General features: G+C 37.2%; 1 protein-coding gene across 4 annotated transcripts in view; it reads right to left on the reverse strand.

Annotated features, from left to right (window-relative positions):
• MICU1 (mitochondrial calcium uptake 1) overlaps positions 1-19,476 on the reverse strand; it is a 280,401-nt gene that overhangs the window by 209,863 nt on the left and 51,062 nt on the right. For all 4 annotated transcript variants that reach the window (XM_070565467.1, XM_070565458.1, XM_070565477.1 and 1 more), the window contains exon 3: positions 9,811-9,985. In XM_070565467.1, coding sequence (XP_070421568.1) covers positions 9,811-9,985 — 175 coding nt within the window. The remainder of the gene's footprint in view (positions 1-9,810; positions 9,986-19,476) is intronic.

Raw genomic sequence — 19,476 nt, forward strand, 5'->3', positions numbered from 1 at the left:
TTCTCCAAAGATGATATCAAACGGCGAAGAAGCATGTGAAAAGATGTGCAACAGCAGTGATCATTAAGGAAATGCAAATGAAAACTACACTGAGATACCAACTCATATCCCTTAAGAAAGCTAATATCAGAACAACAGAATACAACAAGGGTTGGCAACGATGTGGAAAAAGTGGAACCCTTGTGAACTGCTGGTGGTACTGCAAAATGGTACAGCACTGTGGAAAAAAGTATGGTGGAACCATAAAAAAATTTATAAATAGAATTACCATATGATCCAGCATATTTACTTCTGGGTGTATATATCCAAAAGACTAGAAAGTAGTGTCTCAAAGAGGTATTTGTATATCTATGTTCAAAGCAGCATTATTCACAGTAGCTAAAATGTGGAAGCAACACAAGGGTCCATCAACAGATGAACAGATGAGCAAAATGTGATCCATACATACAATGGAATATTATTCAGCTCTAAAAAGGAAGGAAATTCTGACATATGCTACAACATGATGAACTTTGAGGACATTATACTACATACAATAAGCCAGTCACAAAAATACCAATACTGTATGATTTCACTTGTATCAGTTTCCTTCATATTCAAAATCATAGAGACAGAAGGTAGAATGGTGGTTGCTAGGCGCTGGGGGAAAGGGGTAGTAGGGAGTTATTGTTTAACGGGTACGGATTTTCAGTTTTATAAGATGAAAACAGTTACAGAAATGGATGGTGGTGATGGTTGCACAATATTATGAATGCATTTAATACCACTGAAAAATGGTTAAGATGGTAAATGTTATATGTATTTTACCACAATAAAATAAATTGGAGCGGGCCAGCCTGGTGGCGTAGAGGTTAAGTGTGCACGCTCTGCTTCAGCAGCTCAGGGTTCGCAGGTGTGGATCCCAGGCATGGACCTACACACTGCTCATGAAGTCATGCTGTGGTAGGATCCCACATACAAAATAAAGGAAGATTGGCACAGATGTTAGCTCAGTGGATTGTCTATCAAGAGGAGGATTGGCAACAGATGTTAGCTCAGGGCCAATCCTCCTCACAAAAAAAAAAATTGGAAGAAAAAGAGAGACTCTGGGGGAGTGGGTGAAGAACTAATCAGAAAAAATATGAAAGAGCAGTTAAAACATATGGAGGATAGGTTGTGAGGATACAGCATACATTTAACAGGAGTTCCAAGAGAAAAGAAATGACAGTGAAGCAATACTGAAGCAACGTGTGGGAATTTTCCAGAATTGAGAACCAAGTTTCAGAAGGGACAATAAACTTAAAAATAAAAATACAAAAAATTAACGAAATAAGTTTAAATAAATAATAAATGAAATTAAATAAATAAAATTAAAATTAAGTTAAATTAATTAAATTTAACAAATTTAAAATAAAATTAAAATAATTTTAAAAATAAATGAAATAAATTTAAATAAAATTAAATAAAGAAGCATGCATAAACTAACAAACAGTCTGTCAGGAACTAAGTGAAATGAGTATCCTCTTTTCACTTGAGAACTTTTTTTTAATTAAAATAAAACACAAAATAATGAGGCCATGCCCCATACTAAATTCAGGACGCTGGTTTACTTCTGAAGCAGAAGAGAGCAAAATGGGATTGCGGAGAGTATACAGTAATGTTTCTTTTTTTAATTTATTTCAGGGGCCGGCCTGGTGGTGCAGTGGTTAAGTTTGCATATTCCATTGCGGCAGCCTGGGGTTCGCTGGTTTGGATCCCGGGTGTGGACAACACACCGTTTGGCAAGCCATGCTGTGGCAGGTATCCCACACATAAAAAGTAGAGGAAGATGGGCACAGATGTTAGCTCAGGGGCCGTCTTCCTCAGCAAAAAAAAAGGAAAAGAGGAGGATTGGCAGATGTTAGCTCAGGGCTAGTCTTCCTCAAAAAAAAAAACATTTCATTTCTTCTTTGAAAAACGGAAGCAAATACAGCAGAATGTTAAAACTTGACAAAAGTAAGTGTTGGGTGCATGTATGTTCATTATAGTAGTCTCTATATTTTTCCTCTACGTATTTGAAATATTGCATAAAAATCAAGCAAACATAAAAGAACAAAAGCAAAAAACTTAAATGAAAAGTGAGGATGTCAAAGACAGCATGTAGACACTGGAGCAGTTTGATATTGTAGGAAAAGAATGTGAACGGGAAGCAGCTAGAAAAAGATGCTTCATTAAAAATGCTGTTCGTGAGTTTTGGCAGTTGGTCTTAAGATGGCGGTGTAGGCAGACTGAATCCACCTCCTCCCACAGAGACAAAAAACTTACAACTACTCTTGGAACAATTACCCCTGAGTAAACTGAATACTGGATAAAAAGAACTCCCACAACAAGGGACAGTCCTGACTGAGGTGGAAGAGGCAGAATTCCTTTCTGGAGAGGAAAAAAGCCATCTTCACAAGCTGCTGTGCTTCATGGCCAGCCAGGAGCAAGCCTTAGGCACACAGCCCCTGGACAAGTGGGGAACCTGAGCAGAAGGGGGTGTGACTGCGAAAAGCATCTTTTGGACTCAGCATGATCAAGATTAGTGTCACAGTATCTGACTTGCTGACTACTAACAACAACAGGGAACACCCCCAGAAAAGCTATCTGACAAAAGTGAAAAACAGCCAGCTCTTAAAGGGCCCATGCACAAATTCATCCATTTCAGACAGCAACCTAAAATCACCAGAAAGAAAGGTGCACAGTACTTTGGTGAAAAGAGACTGACCTGAGAGGCGCTAGGTGCATCTTGGTGAGAGGTGAGATCTCTCCAGAAACTAACACATTGGCAGGAGCTATTATTGTGACCTAGTACAGGTGTGCTGACACAGACCCTAGCAGATTCCATTGGAGTTCTTCCTGTAGCCTGTTAGTCCAGGGTCTGCCCCACCCACTAGAGAACCAATTTAATCCAGCTTAGCCAAGGCACACAGCCTGTCCTAGGGACTGGCCCCACCCAACAGAAAGCCCTTAGGCAACTTGTGGGCCTGGATAGGCTGGGTGCCTGGATCCTCTGCAGCTGGGAAAGTGGGTCTGCCTCTGTGGGGCAGGGAGTGCAAGAGGAGAAAGTGGAGTGTTTGGGGCATTGATGGAGTGTGTGGAGCCTTTGCAGTGGGGTGACATGATCCACTTCACAGGGTCAGCATGCATACGAACAGAACTATCTTGATGGTGTGTGTGGCCCTGTGGGCAGTGGGGCTTGTCAGCTGCAGAAGACTTGTTCTTCTCAAACAGCAACATAGTCAATCAACCCCACCTTCCAAAGCCTGAAACAACTGGGTGTTCCCATGCCTGGGACCAGCCCCACACAACTCCAATCCTCAAGAGCTGACAACAGCCTTGCATGGCAAAGGCCTGCAGCAATTGTAAGCCCCTGAGCCTAGCAACCAGCCATGCTGAGGGCCTACTCACTTAACAGAAAAGCTGCAACAGAATGTGCTATTAGACCTTGCAGCCAACTGTGCTAGGGTTCCCCATGTCTGAAAAAGTGACTGAAGGGTCCATAGCAGCTACACATTGCTGAGCATTACAACCAGGTGGCCAGGATGACAGCCTAGATTCCCTGGGCACCTGCAGCAAGAGGAACCCTGCCACATCAGAAGGACACTCGTAGCCTGCACAAGGGTCACTCCTGGAACATTTGGAACTGGTGACGAGAGGGAAGCATACTTCTTGGCTTCATAAGGCATCTCTTACATAAGCCCACCTCTCTAAGATCAGGAGACATAGCTGACCCACCTAATACACAGATATAACCACAGAGAAAGAAGCAAAACGAGAGGCAAAGGAATATGTTCCAAGTAAGGGAACAGTAGAAAACTCTAGAAAAAGAACTAAATGAAACAGAAATAAACAATCTATCTAACAAAGAGTTCAAACAAAAAGTCCTAAGGATGCTTCACTGATCTTGGGAGAAGACTAGATGAACACAGTGAGAACATCAACAAAGAATTAGAAAATACAAAAAAGAACCAAACAGAAATGAAGAATACAATACTGGAAATGAAAAATTCACTAGAGGGACTTAATAACAGAGTAGATGATATAGAAGAATGGATCACTGAGCTGGATGAAAGACTAGAGGAAATCCCTCAAGCTGAACAGATAAAAAGAAAAAAGAATTAAAAAGAATAAAAATAGTCTAAGGGACCTCTGGGACAATATCAAGTGCACTAACACTAGTATTATAGGTGTCCCAGAAGAAGAAGAGAGAGACAAAGAGGCAGAGAATCAATTTGAAGAAATAATAGCTGAAAACTTTCCTAACCTAAGGAAGGAAACAGACATCCAAGTACCGGAAGCACAGAGAGTACAAAACAAGATAAACCCAAAGAGGCCCCCACCAAGACACATTATAATTAAAATGTCCAAAATTAAAGATAAAGAGAGAATCCTAAAAGCTGCAAGAGAAAGGCAACAAGTGACATACAAAGGGAACCCCATAAGGCTATCAGTTGACTTCTCAGCAGAAAATCTTATAGGCAAAAAGGGAGTGGCAGGATATATTTAAAGTGCTGAAAGGAAAAACCTACAGCGAAGAAAACTCTACACAGCAAGGTTAACATTCAGAATGGAAGGAGAGATAAAGAATCTCCTAGACAAGCAAAAATGAAAGGAGTTTATCACCAAGAAACCAGTCTTACAAGAAATGCTAGAAGGATTTATTTAAGTTGGAAAGAGAAGACCACAAATAGGAACAAGAAAATTATCAAAAAAAAAAAAAAGCAATAAAATCACTGGTAAAGGCAAAAATACAGTAAAGGTAGCAGATCAACCACCAATGAAGATAATATGAAGGTTAAAAGACAAAAGCACTAAAATCACCTATTTCCATGATAAGGGTAATGGATACACACACACACAAAGAGGTTAGATATGATATCAAAAACATAAAATAGGAGGGGAGTAGAGGCATAGAGCTTTTAGAAAGAAGTCGAACAAAAGAGACCATCAACTTGATACAGATTGCTATATATGTAGGTTATTATACATGAACCTCATGGTAATCACAAGACAGAAACCTATAATAAATAAATAAGAGAAAGGAACACAAACATAATGCTAAAGAAAGCCATCAAACCACAAGGGAAGAGTGTAGGAGAAGACAGGAACAGAGAAGAACTACTAAAACACCCAGAAAAAGAGTAACAAAATGGCAATAAGTACATACTAATCAATAGCTATTTAAATGTTAATGAACTAAATGCTCCAATCAACAGACATAGGGTGGCTGACTGGATAAAAAAACAAGATGCATATATATGCTGCATACAAGAGACACACTTCAGACCTAAAGACACTCACAAACTGAAAGTGAAGGGATCGAAAAAGATACTCCATGCAGACGGCAATGAAAAGAAAGCTGGGGCAGCAATACTTATATCAGACAAAATACACACCAAAAAAAACTGTAACAAGAGACAAAGAAGGGCACTATATAATGATAAAGGGAACAACCCAACAAGAGGATATAACACTTGTAAAAACCTATGTCCCCAACATAGGAGCACCTAAACATATAAAGCAACTATTAATAGATATAAAAGAAGCAACAGACAGTAACACAATACTAGTAGGGGACTTTAACACTCCACTTAGACCAATGGATAGATCATCCAAACAGAAGATCAATAAGGAAAGACTGGCCTTAAACAACATATTAGACCATGTGGACTTATATACAGAACATTCCATCCCCAAACTGCAGAATACACATTATTTTAAATGCACATGGAACATTCTCCAGGACTGATCACATATTAAAGCCACAAAACAAGTCTCAATAAATTTAAGAAGACTGAAATAAAACCAAGCATCTTTTCTGACCACAACAGTATGAAACTAGAAATCAACTACAGGAAGAAAATCATGAGAGCCACAAAAATGTGGAGATTAAACAAAATGCTACTGAACAATGAGTGGGTCAATGAAGAAATCAAAGGAGAAATCAAAAAATATCTGGAGACAAATGAAAATGAAAACACGACATGCGAAAAATTAGGGGATACAGCAAAAGTGGTCCTAAGAAGGAAGTTTATAGCAATACAGGCCTACTTCAACAAAAAAGAAAAATCTCAAATAAACAATTTAACAGTGCACCTAAAGGAACTGGAAAAAGAAGAATAGACAAAGCCCCAAATCAGCAAAAGGAAGGAAATAATAAAAATTAGAGCAGAAATAAATAAAATGAAGACTAAAGAAACAATAGAAAAAAATCAGTGAAACCAAGAGCTGGTTCTTTGAAAAGATAAACAAAACTAACAAACCTTTAGCTAGACTCCTGAAGGAAAAAAGAGAGAAGGCTCAAATAAATAAAATCAGGAATGAAAGAGGAGAAATTATAATGGACACCTCAGAAATACAGAAGATTATAAAAGAATACTATGAAAAGCTATATGCCAACAAATTAGATAATCTAGAAGAAATGGATAAATTCTTAGAATCCTATTACCTTCCTAAGCTTAATCCTGAAGAAATAGAGAATTTGAATAGACCAATCACCAGTAAGGAGATTAAAACAGTAAGCAAAAACCTACCAAAAAATAAAAGTCCAGGACCAGACGGCTTCCTCGGTGAATTCTCCGCAACAGCCAAGATGCAGGGTACAAAATGAACATAGAGAAATCAGTTGTGTTTCTATACACTAACAACAAAGTAGCAGAAAGAGAAATTAAGAATACAACCTCATTTATAACTGCAACAAAAAGAATAGAATACCTAGGAATAAACTTAAACAAGGAGGTGAAAGATCTGTACACTGAAAAGTATAAAACATTTTTGAAAGAAACTGAAGACAACACAAAGAAATGGAAAGATATTCTGTGCTCTTGGATTGGAAGAATTAACAGTTAAAATGTCCATACTTCCTAAAGCAATTTATAGATTCAATGCAATCCCCATCAAAGTTTCAACAACATTTTTCACAGAAATAGAAGAATTCTAAAACTTATATGGAACAACCAAAGACCCCGAATAGCCAAAGGATTCCTGAGAAAAAAGAACAAAGCTGGAGGTATCACACTAATTTCAAAATATACTACAAACCTATAGTGACAAAACAGCATGGTACTGGCACAACAGCAGACACACAGATCAATGGAACAGAATAGAGAGCCCAGAAGTAAACCCACACATACATGGACAGCTAATTTTGGACGAGGGAGCCAAGAACATACAATGGAGAAAGAAGAGTGTCTTCAACAAATGGTATTGGGAAAACCGGACAGCCACATGCAAAAGAATGAAAACAGACTATTATCTTACACCATGCACAAAAATCAATTCAAAATGGATTAAAGACTTGAATGTAAGCCCCGAAATCATGAAACTTCTAGAAAAAAACATAGGCAGTATGCTCTTTGACATGGGTCTTAGCAACATTTTTTCAAATAGCGTGTCTGACCAGGCAAGGGAAACAATAGAAAAAATAAATAAATGGCACTACATGAAACTAAAAAGCTTCTGCACAGCAAAGGAAACCATCAACAAAACAAAAAGACAACCTAACAATTGGGAGAAGGTATTTGCAAACCATATATCAGATAAGGGGTCAATATCCAAAATATACAAGATCTCATACATCTCAACAACAAAAAACCAACAACCCAAATGAAAAATAGGCAAAAGATCTGAACAGAGATTTCTCCAAAGAAAATATACAGATGGCCAACAGGCACATGAAAAGATGTTCAACATCATTAACTATCAGGGAAATGCAAATCAAAACTACAATGAGATATCTCACTCCCATCAGAATGGCTATAATTAACAAGATAGGAAACAAGTGTTGGAAAGGATGAGGAGAGAAGGGAACCCTTGTACACTGCTGGTGGGACTGCAAACTGGCACAGCCATTATGGAAAACAGTATGGAGTTTCCTTAGAAAATTAAGAATAGATCTACCACATGATCCAGCTATTCTACTGCTCGGTATTTAGCCAAAGAACCTGAAAACATAAATGCATAAAGATACATGCATCCCTATGTTCATCACAGTATTACGTACAATAGCCAAGACTTGGAAGCAACCTAGGTGCCCATCAAGAGACAAATGGATAAAGAAGATGTGGTATACATATACAATGGAATACTACTCGGCCATAAGAAATGATGAAATCCAGCCATTTGTGACAACATGGATGGAGCTTAAGGGTATTATGCCAAACGAAATAAGTCAAAGGAAGAAAGTAAAAAACTGTATGATCTCATTCATAAGTAGAAGACAAAAACAACAACAAACAATCACGTAGAGATGGAGATTGGATTGGTGGTTACCAGAGGGGAAGGGAAGAGAGAGGAGGGCAAAAGGGGTGATTAGGCACATGGGTATGGTAATGGATAGTAATTAGTCATTGGGTGGTGAACATGATATAATCTACATAGAAACGGAAATATAATGATATACATCTGAAATTTATACAATGTTATAAACCAATGTTACCACAATAAAAAAAAAATTTTTTTAATGCAGTTTGTCATTTAAAGATAGAAGAATCTTTAACATGACTATGTAGACTATGTAAAAGAATGTATAGATGAAGAGTGGCAAAACAGGACAGAGAAAGACTAAGTGTTGAAATAGGTTCTTGGGGAGACAGGCTGACGTGGAATGGTATCTTTGAACAGGGAAAACACAGCTCTTCCAAAGAGACTTTAGAGAAAGACATAAGAACCATTTCAGACATGGATTAGAAAGGTTTTATACTATGGGAATTAGAATTAAGTAAATTATACTGACAGCTTTAATTTTTTCTGTGAAATGTAAAGTATGGTCATCTCTTGAGCAGAAAGTGAGAGTAGAAAATGGAAGTTTCAAAAATAAATGTTTATTTGGGTCATCTTAGCTTTACTTTGTAAAATGGAAAGTTTGGCTGTAATCGAAACTGCTGGCACAAGGTAAATTTGAACTTTTCTGAAATTCACTCAGGGCAAAAGATTAAATAAATGTATCATTGTGGAAACACTGGATAGTTGACAACTAGCTTGTCATACATAACTTTTATTCAAATTCACCTCAATCAGAAATGGATTTGGGAAATGAAAAGACGTATTTAATAACTTTAACCAGACAGACAAACAGAAGGTCCAAATTTCTCAAAGAAACTCTTCTTGCAAATATATATCACACATACACAACACAAGAAATAACTCAAATTATCTTGGATTGATTTGTTATATTTTAGTGAGCAAAGGCAATTCCCTAAATTTTAACATTAACATGCAAAATGTCTAACAGATTCACTCTTTTCACTTTTCATCATTCATGCCTGCTGAAGTCAACTGCCCAATATCATAGACATTATTATAGTGGAACTGCAAGTTCTCTGAGGTAGAGCTACATAAGAGTAGGTTGTGTTAAAGATATAAATTCTGAAGTCATTTAAAGTTATGCTGTCCTCAAAATAAGTTGATTTTCTGGAAATATTTATATATTCCCAAAGAGATTTTATTCTGCCTTTACAACTTGGCATCATAGATCAGTAATACCACAAATACTCAATTTAACATATATGAGAACACTCAGCAGCAGAAAGATCCAGAAAGCAAAAATCACCTTAGATAGCTGAACCGAACAAAAGAAAAAATATATATGCTAATCCTGATTACCAATTCTAGATCCTTTTCACTACCCCCATTAACTTCATATTCTAAGAATACATTTGCCTTAGAACATGATGAAAAATAGCAAAGAGGTGAATAACTTCAAAGTGAATATGAACTACCTGAAATACAAGATAAAAGAGACTCAACTGCATTATTCTAATTTCGGATTAAATATTTGTTCTGATTAATTTATAACATTGTGTTCCATACTTTTCTGTCTCTGAATCCAGAACGCTTCTTCTTTTTCTCTTCTGTACAAGGCTCAAGGCAACTATCTGCAGCCTTTTTTTCATGGTTATGAACTTCCCCTTCATCTTTATTCTTCCCTTTATCACCAAGTTCACTCTTTAGGTTGTTTACAGATGGTGGAGCTTCTGCAAGAGCCCTGGATATGCAAAAAAAGAAATCTGTATTAATCAAGAAGGTCCATCATATTAATCAAAAGGATTTTCACATACAGCTTTAACAGGAACAATAGCAATGAAATTTGTGAAAAGTTCTACACGAAGAGGTTCCTCAAAATTAAAAATAGGACTACCATATAATCCAGCAATCTCACTTCTGGTTATATATCCAAAAGAACGGAAAGCAGGGTGATGAAGAAATTTTTGTACACTCACGTTAATAGCAGCATTATTCACACTAGTTAAAACATGGAAGCAATCCATATGTCCATCAATAGATGACTGGATAAAGAAAATGTGGTATACACACAGAATAGAATAATATTCAGTCTTAATAATAAAAGATATGACCCCAAAAGAACAGGCAACAAAAGCAAAAATAGATAAGCAGGATTACGTGAAACTAAAAAGCTTCAGCATAGCAGGGAAACAATCAGCAAAATGAAAGGCAACCCAAGGAATGGAAGAAAATATTTGCAAACCATATATCTAATAAGGGGATACTATTTAAAATGTTTAAGGAACTCTTACAACACAATAGCAAAAACACAAAAAATCTGATTAAAAAATGGGCAAAGGAAATGAATAGACATTTCTCCGAAGAAGATACACAAATGGCCAACATGTATATGAAAAGGTGCTCAACATCAATAATCACCAGGAAAATGCAAATCAAACATCAATGAGATATCACCTCACACCTGGTAGGATGGTTTTTATCAAAAAAAATAAAAGATAATAAGTAGGTGAGGATGTGGAGAAAAGAGATCCCCTGGTACACTGTAGGTGGGAATGTAAATTGGTACAGCCACTACAGAAAAAAGTATAGAGGATCCTCAAAAAACTAACAATAGAACTACCATAAGATTCAGTAATTCCACTTCTGGATATATATCCAAAGGAAGTGAAATCAGGATCTCACAGAGGTACCCACACTCCCATGTTCACTGCAGCATTATTCACAGTAACAAAGACATGGAAGCAACCTAAATGTCTATCAATGGAAAATAGACAAAGAAAATGTCATTTATATATGTACACACACACACACAAACACACAAAATGGAATATTATTTAGCATTAAAAAATATGGAAATCCTGCTATTTGCAACAATGTAGATCAACCTACAGGACACTAGGCTAAGTGAAATAAGCCAGACACAGAAGGATAAATACTACATTATACCACTTATATGACGAATATAAAACAAACTAATAGAGGTAGAGAATGGAATGGTGGTTTCCAGGGGCTATGGGAGGGAGAAGTGGGGAAGTACTAGTCAAAGGGTATAAAGTTTCGGTTATACAAGATAGTAAGTCCTAGAGATCTACTGTACAGCAATGCCTATAGTTAATACTGTATTGTTTACTTAAAAATTTGCTGAGAGTAGGTCTTATGTTAAGTGCTTTATCACAAAAAAACCCCACAATAATAATAAATAAGAGGGTAGGAGGAAACTTTTGGAGGTGATGGAGAGGTTTACGGCATAGATTGTGGTGATGACTCATGGGTGTATACGTATCTCCAACTCATCAAGTTGTATGCATTAATTATGTGCAGTTTTTTATATGTCAAAAAAAATTTTTTTTAAAGGAAACTGAGAAAATCCAAAAAAGGAAAGGAAATTCTGTCACATGCTATGACATGGATGAATCTTGAAGACACTTAGCATAATGTTAAGACAAATACTGACAAAAAGACAAATACTGTATGATTCCACTTATATGAGGTATCTAACATAGTCTATTTCACAGAAACAGAAAAATAGAATGGTGGTAACCAGACACTGCAGGAATTGGGACTAGCTGGTTAAGGGGTATAGAGTTTCAATTTTGCCAAGACGAAAAAGTTCTGGAGATCTCTTTGACAACAGTGTGAATATACTTAACACTACTAAACCAGACACTTAAAAATGGTTAGGATGGAAAATTTTACCGGTTTTCTTTTACAGCAAAAAAATGCATTGAAAGAAGAAACATGGGACCAAAAGAATCAAAAACAGATATTCAAAGAAAAACTTGTACCTGGAAAAAAAATTCTACACGAAGACAACTGATCTGATGGGCTTTCCAGATTCATTCAATTATCAACAGCAAGAAAAAACTGAATGTGCAGTAGAAGCCCCTGGCTGATTAGAGACTGAAATTGACAATCTATTCTATGAAGATTTTTCCAACTTCCTCATCCAAAGTAATGACTCTATTCCTTCAAAATCCTACACCATTTAGTGACTGGACCATAACATGTAATTTAGTGCTCTGCATGGTTATTTATGTTTTCCAGAATCTATCTTGCCCTTAAACTATTAGGTGGACTCAAATGACATTGTTGTTTTGACAAATCAAAAACTTTCAAGTATCAGCAGTGTCATAAAATTCAACCTAATAGATAAGGTCATCAAGAAGAGAATGGACACTGTATTCTTTTGTTTGAAGTATCTAGAGTTCCTAACCCAGTGCAATGTGTCTGTGGCTGATTAAGGAACACAAATGGAAGTCTTCATGTTGACCAGAAAAGGGGTTGGAAAAAAATACCCTGGGATTAAGATACTGCGATGTGAGAAAATTCTTGATGTATTCCTTTCACATGACTATTCAGAGATGATTTAAATAGTTTTTATTTCATTTACCTGCAAATAATATTTTCTAAATACCAAAAAAGGAAAAGGATTATCTGAATTTGAAGCAAGAATAATAATTGATTTTTTAAAGGCTAACACCTAAAAATAAACAAGTTTTAAAAAAGCAACAGTAAACTACCACACTGACTTAAGCCTTTTTCCAACTTTGGTTCAAAAGTGACCTTTTGACTTTAGCTCAAATTTCTTCTAAACCTTGACCAAGTGATGTACTGGATCATTTCATTACTTTCTTTCCCTCTGAAGTCTTGTGTAGCTGAAAGATGATGGACTGGTAATATGGAGACCCAAGCTATTTATCCATGAAGAAAAGAGACAGCATTCATTCCATTCATCACTCAAGTGCTTATGAGCTACACTAGTTGCTAAGATGAATATGAATAAGACTATCTCTGTCCTTAAAGTTCACAGCCAATAGGGAAAACAGACAAACAGATAAAGGAACATATAAGGACAGAGAAAAGGGTCAGGAAAAGCCTCCTGGAAAGAGTGATTCATGAGCTCACTTCTGGAAAACCTAAAGTTCTAAAAAAGAAAATCTATAGACAATGCAACATCATCGGGTATAACAGAAACTCTCCTAACCATACTGCTTTATTCAGTTCAATTAACTAAAGAGCATTTATAATTTTTTCTGAAAAACTTACAGGCTATTATCTGTGATACTCTGAATGCTGCTCATGTATAATAGATGGGTTACACCCTATTACATCCATACAATTTTTACCACCTTAGGAGTTGCATGTTTACAAGAGTCCGTTTGTTTTTTATCTATTTTATTCCTTAAAGTCATTGCAGTAATAATATAATGATTAAACATTACAGAACTGATGAAATACAATGATGTACAGAAAGAGGATTTCTGCTTCCAATGACAACAGAGTAGCTGTACTAGACTTGCCTTTATACAGAGGGGAAAGATAAAGAAAATTAAACAAAATATACAAAAAAATATTTTCAAATACTGCACAATAGACAGCCACTCTCTGAGAAAAGTGAGGCCTTTAATTGCCCTGAAGTTCTGCGTGGACACATTTTCCAGATCATAAGCAGGATCCCAAGCAAAATACAGTCATCATGCTAAGTTGAGAAAACAGAGATCCAAGTTTGGAGAGGCTGAGGTGGCTGGATTGGTAGGGAGGAAGACAAGAGAGGAAGAAGTAATACACAGAATAGTTTCATGAATCTACATGAGGTATCCCTGAGTTAAGATTAAGTGGTGCATTCTTAGGGTTAAACTATCCAAAACTGGGCAAAGGATAATTACCAAGGAGCTGTAACCCAAATAATTTCTAAAACTCACAAGCAGGAAATGTTCAGGTTGTGGCAAATCACTGAACACCCAAGACACTTATAAACACTGCAGAAGAGTCATATCTTATTAGTAGGGCTAAATTATCCCTAGAACAAAGGATATTCTAAACCATGTCATTAAAAAAATGCTTAAAAACAAGCTTGGGGACTGGCACAGTGGCGCAGCAGTTAAGTGCTCACGTTTCACTTCAGCGGCCTGGGGTTCGCCAGTTCGGATCCCGGGTGCAGACATGGCACTGCTTGGCAAGCCATGCTGTGGTAGGCGTCCCACATATAAAGTAGAGAAAGATAGGCATGGATGTTGGCTCAGGGCCAGTCTTCCTCAGCAAAAAAGAGGAGGATTGGCAGATGTTAGCTCAGGGACAATCTTCCTTAAAAAAAAAAAAAAACAAGCTTGGAAGATCAAGGAGATTCTTCAATAAATTGCTTGCCAACATGAACACCACCACTTTTAAGGGAAAACAACAAAATCCAGACACTCAACAACACAGAACATTCAAAATGTAGAATATCTAATAAAATAATTATTAGACAGATGTCAGCATGATGGCAGAATAGGCAGTCTCAGTCTTTACTTCCCACAGAAACACCAATTTAACAACAATATAAGATCAAAATATCTTTCTAAAAGGTAGAGGGGAAAGACAGTGTCATGTTCATTAAAAGTATTTCTTTTGAATTAAGAAACAAACAAACAGGAAATTATTATGGTCCATTGAAAGCTTAACCCAAGTGGCCACTGTAGCTATGTTGGTTTTACTGTAGTGTCAAAGCTTGTAATTCACAACTGTGTGAACATTTAATGTATGTTTCAGTTATATGTATGTTGGCTGATGGAAGAAGCAAGAGAGGCAGAGACGAGATCAATATTCTTGATATCCCAAATTGTCAGTATAAATTAGTACAATTTAAGGGCTGTGAGCTACATCAAAAGAATGCATAAAATGGTAATTTTAATAAATGAATCAAGAAATAATGAAAAAAAAAAATCTGACATTTCCCAAGTCCAGTTAAGAAGCTGCAGTACATCTGGCAAGCACAATGCCAAGAACAGACATACTGAAATGAGTGAGAGAAGAAATTTCACTTTACCCATGTCAGCCCCTCCTCCAAGCAGCCACAGCTCAGCACTGGGAGAGAATACCCCAGATGGCAACTTCTTCCTCAAAGAGGAAAGAGAGGAATGGAATGAGTGTCCAATCTTCTGGCTATTCAGAAGGCTGCCCATGGAACTGGTTTCTGCTCACCACACTTGGAGTACTGATGGAAGCGGCACAGTTTGCATGCCTGGGGACCACTGAGAACAAAGAGCAGGAGACAGCTTGCTGCAGCTGGCACAGCCTGAAGCAACTGGGAAAAGGTGCACAACTCGAGGCTTATCCCTCAGGAGGGAGGGAAAAAAATGGAATGTGTATCTGGCATTCTAGCTTTTCAGAAGGCTGCCTGAAGGACTAGTATCTGTCTCACCTGACTTGAGGTGCTGATGGGGAGCTGGCATAATTTGGATGCCTGGTGGCTGATGAGAAGAGAGAGTAGGGCAGCTTGCTGCTGTAGACCAGAGAACTTGCAGTGTCACAGACAAACACCAGAGAGAGCAAGAGATTACAAGCTCCTGAAAAAGAAACTGGCAAGCCTCTCTAACTGAGAAATTGGCCACACACACTCAGAGAAGCTGTATCCTTCCCCAAAAAGTTTCAGAGGCACCCAATATCTACAGTTAGGCTGATTTATATAGGGTCTTCACCTGTATAAAGCTGGTCCATAAAGACTCAGATATGGGCTGATTCTTCAAAAACTTGGATCTCAACATAAAGTTACAAGACACATGAAGAAAGAGAGAAATGTGGCCCAAACAAAGGGACGAAATAAATCTCCAGAAACTGATCCTAAAGAAACAGAGTAGGGGCCAGCCCCACGGCATAGTGGTTGGGTCCAGTGCATTCTGCTTTGGCAGCCCAGGTACATGGGTTTGGATCCCAGGTGCAGACCTACACCACTCGTCAGGCCATGTTGTGGCAGCAACCCATAAACAAAATAGGGGAAGACTGGCACAGGTGTTAGTTCAGGGCTAATCTTCCTCAAGCAAAAAAAGAGGAAGATTGGCAACAGATGTTGGTTCAGAATGAATCTTCCTCACCAAAAAAAGAAAAAGAAGAAACAGAGGAATGTTAATTACCTGAAAAAGAATTTAAAATATCCATCATAAAGATGCTCTATAAGCTCAAGAAAACAATGCATCAAAAAATGAGCATCAGGAGAGACAAAAATATTAAAAAGAAGCAAACAGAAATTCTGGAGCTGAAGAATACAATTACTGACCTGAAAAATTCACTAGGAGGATTCAACAGCAGACCTGATCAAGCAGAGGAAAGAACTGGAAAACTCAAAGATAGATGATTTGCTATTATCCAATCAGAGGAACAAAATACAAAAGAAAGTGAAGAAAGCCTATGGGACTTATGAGACATGGTCAAGAAGACCAATACACCCATTACGGGAGTTTCAGAAGGAGAAAGGAGACAGAGGAAGGAGTAGAAAGATTAAAGAAATTATGGCCAAAACCCCCAAATCTTGGGAAGTTAATGGACATCTAGACTCAAGAAGCCCAATGGATTCCCAATAGGAAAAACCCAAAGAAATCCACACTGAGAGGCCAACCATCAACTGAGCCTCCAGTGAGTTGTAATCTTTTTGCTGGTGGAAGGTCTTGTAAAAACATGTAATATCTGCAAAGTGCAATAAAATAAAGTACAATAAAATGAGCTATGCCTACATTAAGAAGTGGGTCCTTCAGGAGGTGATTAGGTTATAAGGGCAGAGCTCTCATGAATGGTATTAGTGCCCTTATAAAAGAGGCCTGAGAGAGCTCCTTTACCCCCTTCTACCAAGTAAGGTTACAGAGAAACGACAGCCATCAATGAGGAAGCTGACCATCACCATACAGTGAATCTGCCAGTAACACGATCTTGGACTTCCAAGACTCCAGAACTGTAATAAATAAATGTTTATTGTTTATAAGCCATCCAGTTTATGGTATTTTTGTTACAGCTGTCCAAACAAACTAAGACATACACATACAACAGAATATTATTCAGTCTTGAAGAAGGAAATTCTGACACATGCTATAAACATGGATGAAACTTGAAGACATTATACTAAGTGAAATAAGCAAAACATATGAATGTTCCACCTATAGGAGGAATGTAGAGTAGTCAAATCCATAGAGACATAACAGAAAATGGTCACCAGGGGCAACGGAGAGGGAGACAAGGGGACTTACTGCTTAATGGGTACAGTTTGAATTTAGGAAGATGAAAAAGTTCAGGAGATAGAGAGTGGAAATGGTTGTACAATGCTAATGTACTTAATATCATTGAAGTGTACACTTAAAATGGTAAATCTCATGTTACATATATTTTGCCACAATAAAAAAAAAGCAGCAGCCACTTAAAAAAACTATTAGACAAAAAAAGACAGAAAAATGAGACTGATAATTAGAAGAAAATCAGTCAAGAGAAATAGACTGAGAAATGATAGAGATGATAGAATAAGCTGAAATGGACTTTAAAAGGATGATTATATATATGTTAAAGCATTTAAAGGAAAATATGAACATGAAAGATAAAAGATATTTTTATTTTTATTTGTTTATTTTTTGGTAAGGAAGAATGCCCTGAGCTAACATCTGTGCCGATCTTCCTCTGCTTTATATGTGGGATGCTGCCACAGCATGGCATGATGAGCAGCATGTAGGTCCACGCCTAGGATCTGAACCTGTGAACACCGAGCCACCAAAGCAGAGCATCCAAACCTAACCACTTAAGTCGCTGGGCTGGTCCATAAAGATAAATGATAATTTCAAAATGGGACTTCTAGAGATTAAAAATATAATGTCTAAAATTTTTTAAAAATCACTAGATAGACTTAGCAGATAAGATACTGCAGAGAAAGAGATCAGTGACCTTGAAGAGACAACAATAAAAACTTCCAAAACTGAAGCAGAGAGAAAAACAGCTGTACAAAACATAAACAGAACCTTGGTGATACTGGATATCGATGGGACAATATCAAACAGTCTAGCACATCTGTGAATTGAAGTCCCAGAAAGGATGTGTGTGTGGGTAGAGATGAAGACAGAAAAACTTAATGAATAAACAATGGACAAGAATTGTTCGAATTTCATGAAAAGTATAAATTCACAGTCCAAGAAAATCGATAAAGCTTAAACAGAATAAACACAGGGGCTGGCCCCGGGGCCAAGTGGTTAATTCATGTGCTCTGCTTCAGTGGCCCAGGCTTCACCAGTTCAGACATGGCAGTGCTCGTCAAGCCATGCTAAGGCGGCGTCCCACATGCCACAACTGGCAGGACCCACAACTAAAAATACCAACTATGTACCAGGGGGCTTTGGGAGAAAAAGGAAAAGTAAAATCTTAAAAAAAAAAAAAAAAAAAAAAGTAAAGGCAAAATAAAGATATTTCCAGACAAAAGCTGACAGGATCCATCCGCAGCAGACAAGCACTCCTAGTAAGGGAAGTACTTCAGGTGGACGAAGAATTACATTAGCTACATGACACAGCCAGTTTGAACCCAGGTATTCAGACTCCAAACCCTGAATCCTTGCTGCTATATCTCAGTGTCTTTTTTGAGACTGAGGAAGTAAAAGCAACCTAAAATTGTGACAAACGTTCTTTCTCTAACAGTAATCTAATATAGTTTATTTAAGTCAATTCACGTTAGTGAATTCAGGTAGTATACCCAGTCTTTACACAAATCTAATTGCATAACACAGAAGACATTCATTTTTGTTTGCCAGCAAACATTCCAAATTGTTTATTTTGCTATTTACCTATATATTTCAAAACTATTTATAACACTACACACTAAACATTTTGTTGTTGTTATTAAGGGAAAAGAATTTTTTTGGTTGTTAAGGAAAAGGGATTGGGGAAGGGAAAGAGATTTTTTTTTCCTTAGTACCTATTTTCATTTAGTTATTCTTCTTTCAATTACTTTGTTGAGCTCATAATGGTTTATAACATTGCGTAATTTGGAGTGTACACTATTATTTATTAATTTCTATATAGATGTCATCATGTTCACCACCAGTAGTCTAATTTTTATCCATCACCATACATATGTGCCCCTTCACCCCTTTTGTCCGCCTCCCCAACCCCTTTCCCTTCTGGTAACCACTAACATGTTCTCTTTGTCCATGTGTTTATCTTCCACATATGTAAAATCGGGCTGTATTTGTCTTTCTCTGTGTGGCTTAGTTCACTTAACATCACACCCTCAAGGTCCATCTATGCTGTTGCAAATGGGAAGTTTTGTTCTTTTTTATGGCTGAGTAATATTCCAGTGTATATATATACCACATCATCTTTATCCATTCATCCTTAGAAGGGCACCTGGGTTGCTTCCATGTCTTGGCTATTGTGAGTAATGCTGTAATGAACATAGGGATGCATAAATCTCTTTGGATTGTTGATTTCATGTTCTGTGGATAAACACCCTGT

Source organism: Equus przewalskii, chromosome 1 (assembly GCF_037783145.1).
Source record: "Equus przewalskii isolate Varuska chromosome 1, EquPr2, whole genome shotgun sequence".
Taxonomy (NCBI): Eukaryota; Metazoa; Chordata; class Mammalia; order Perissodactyla; family Equidae; genus Equus; species Equus przewalskii.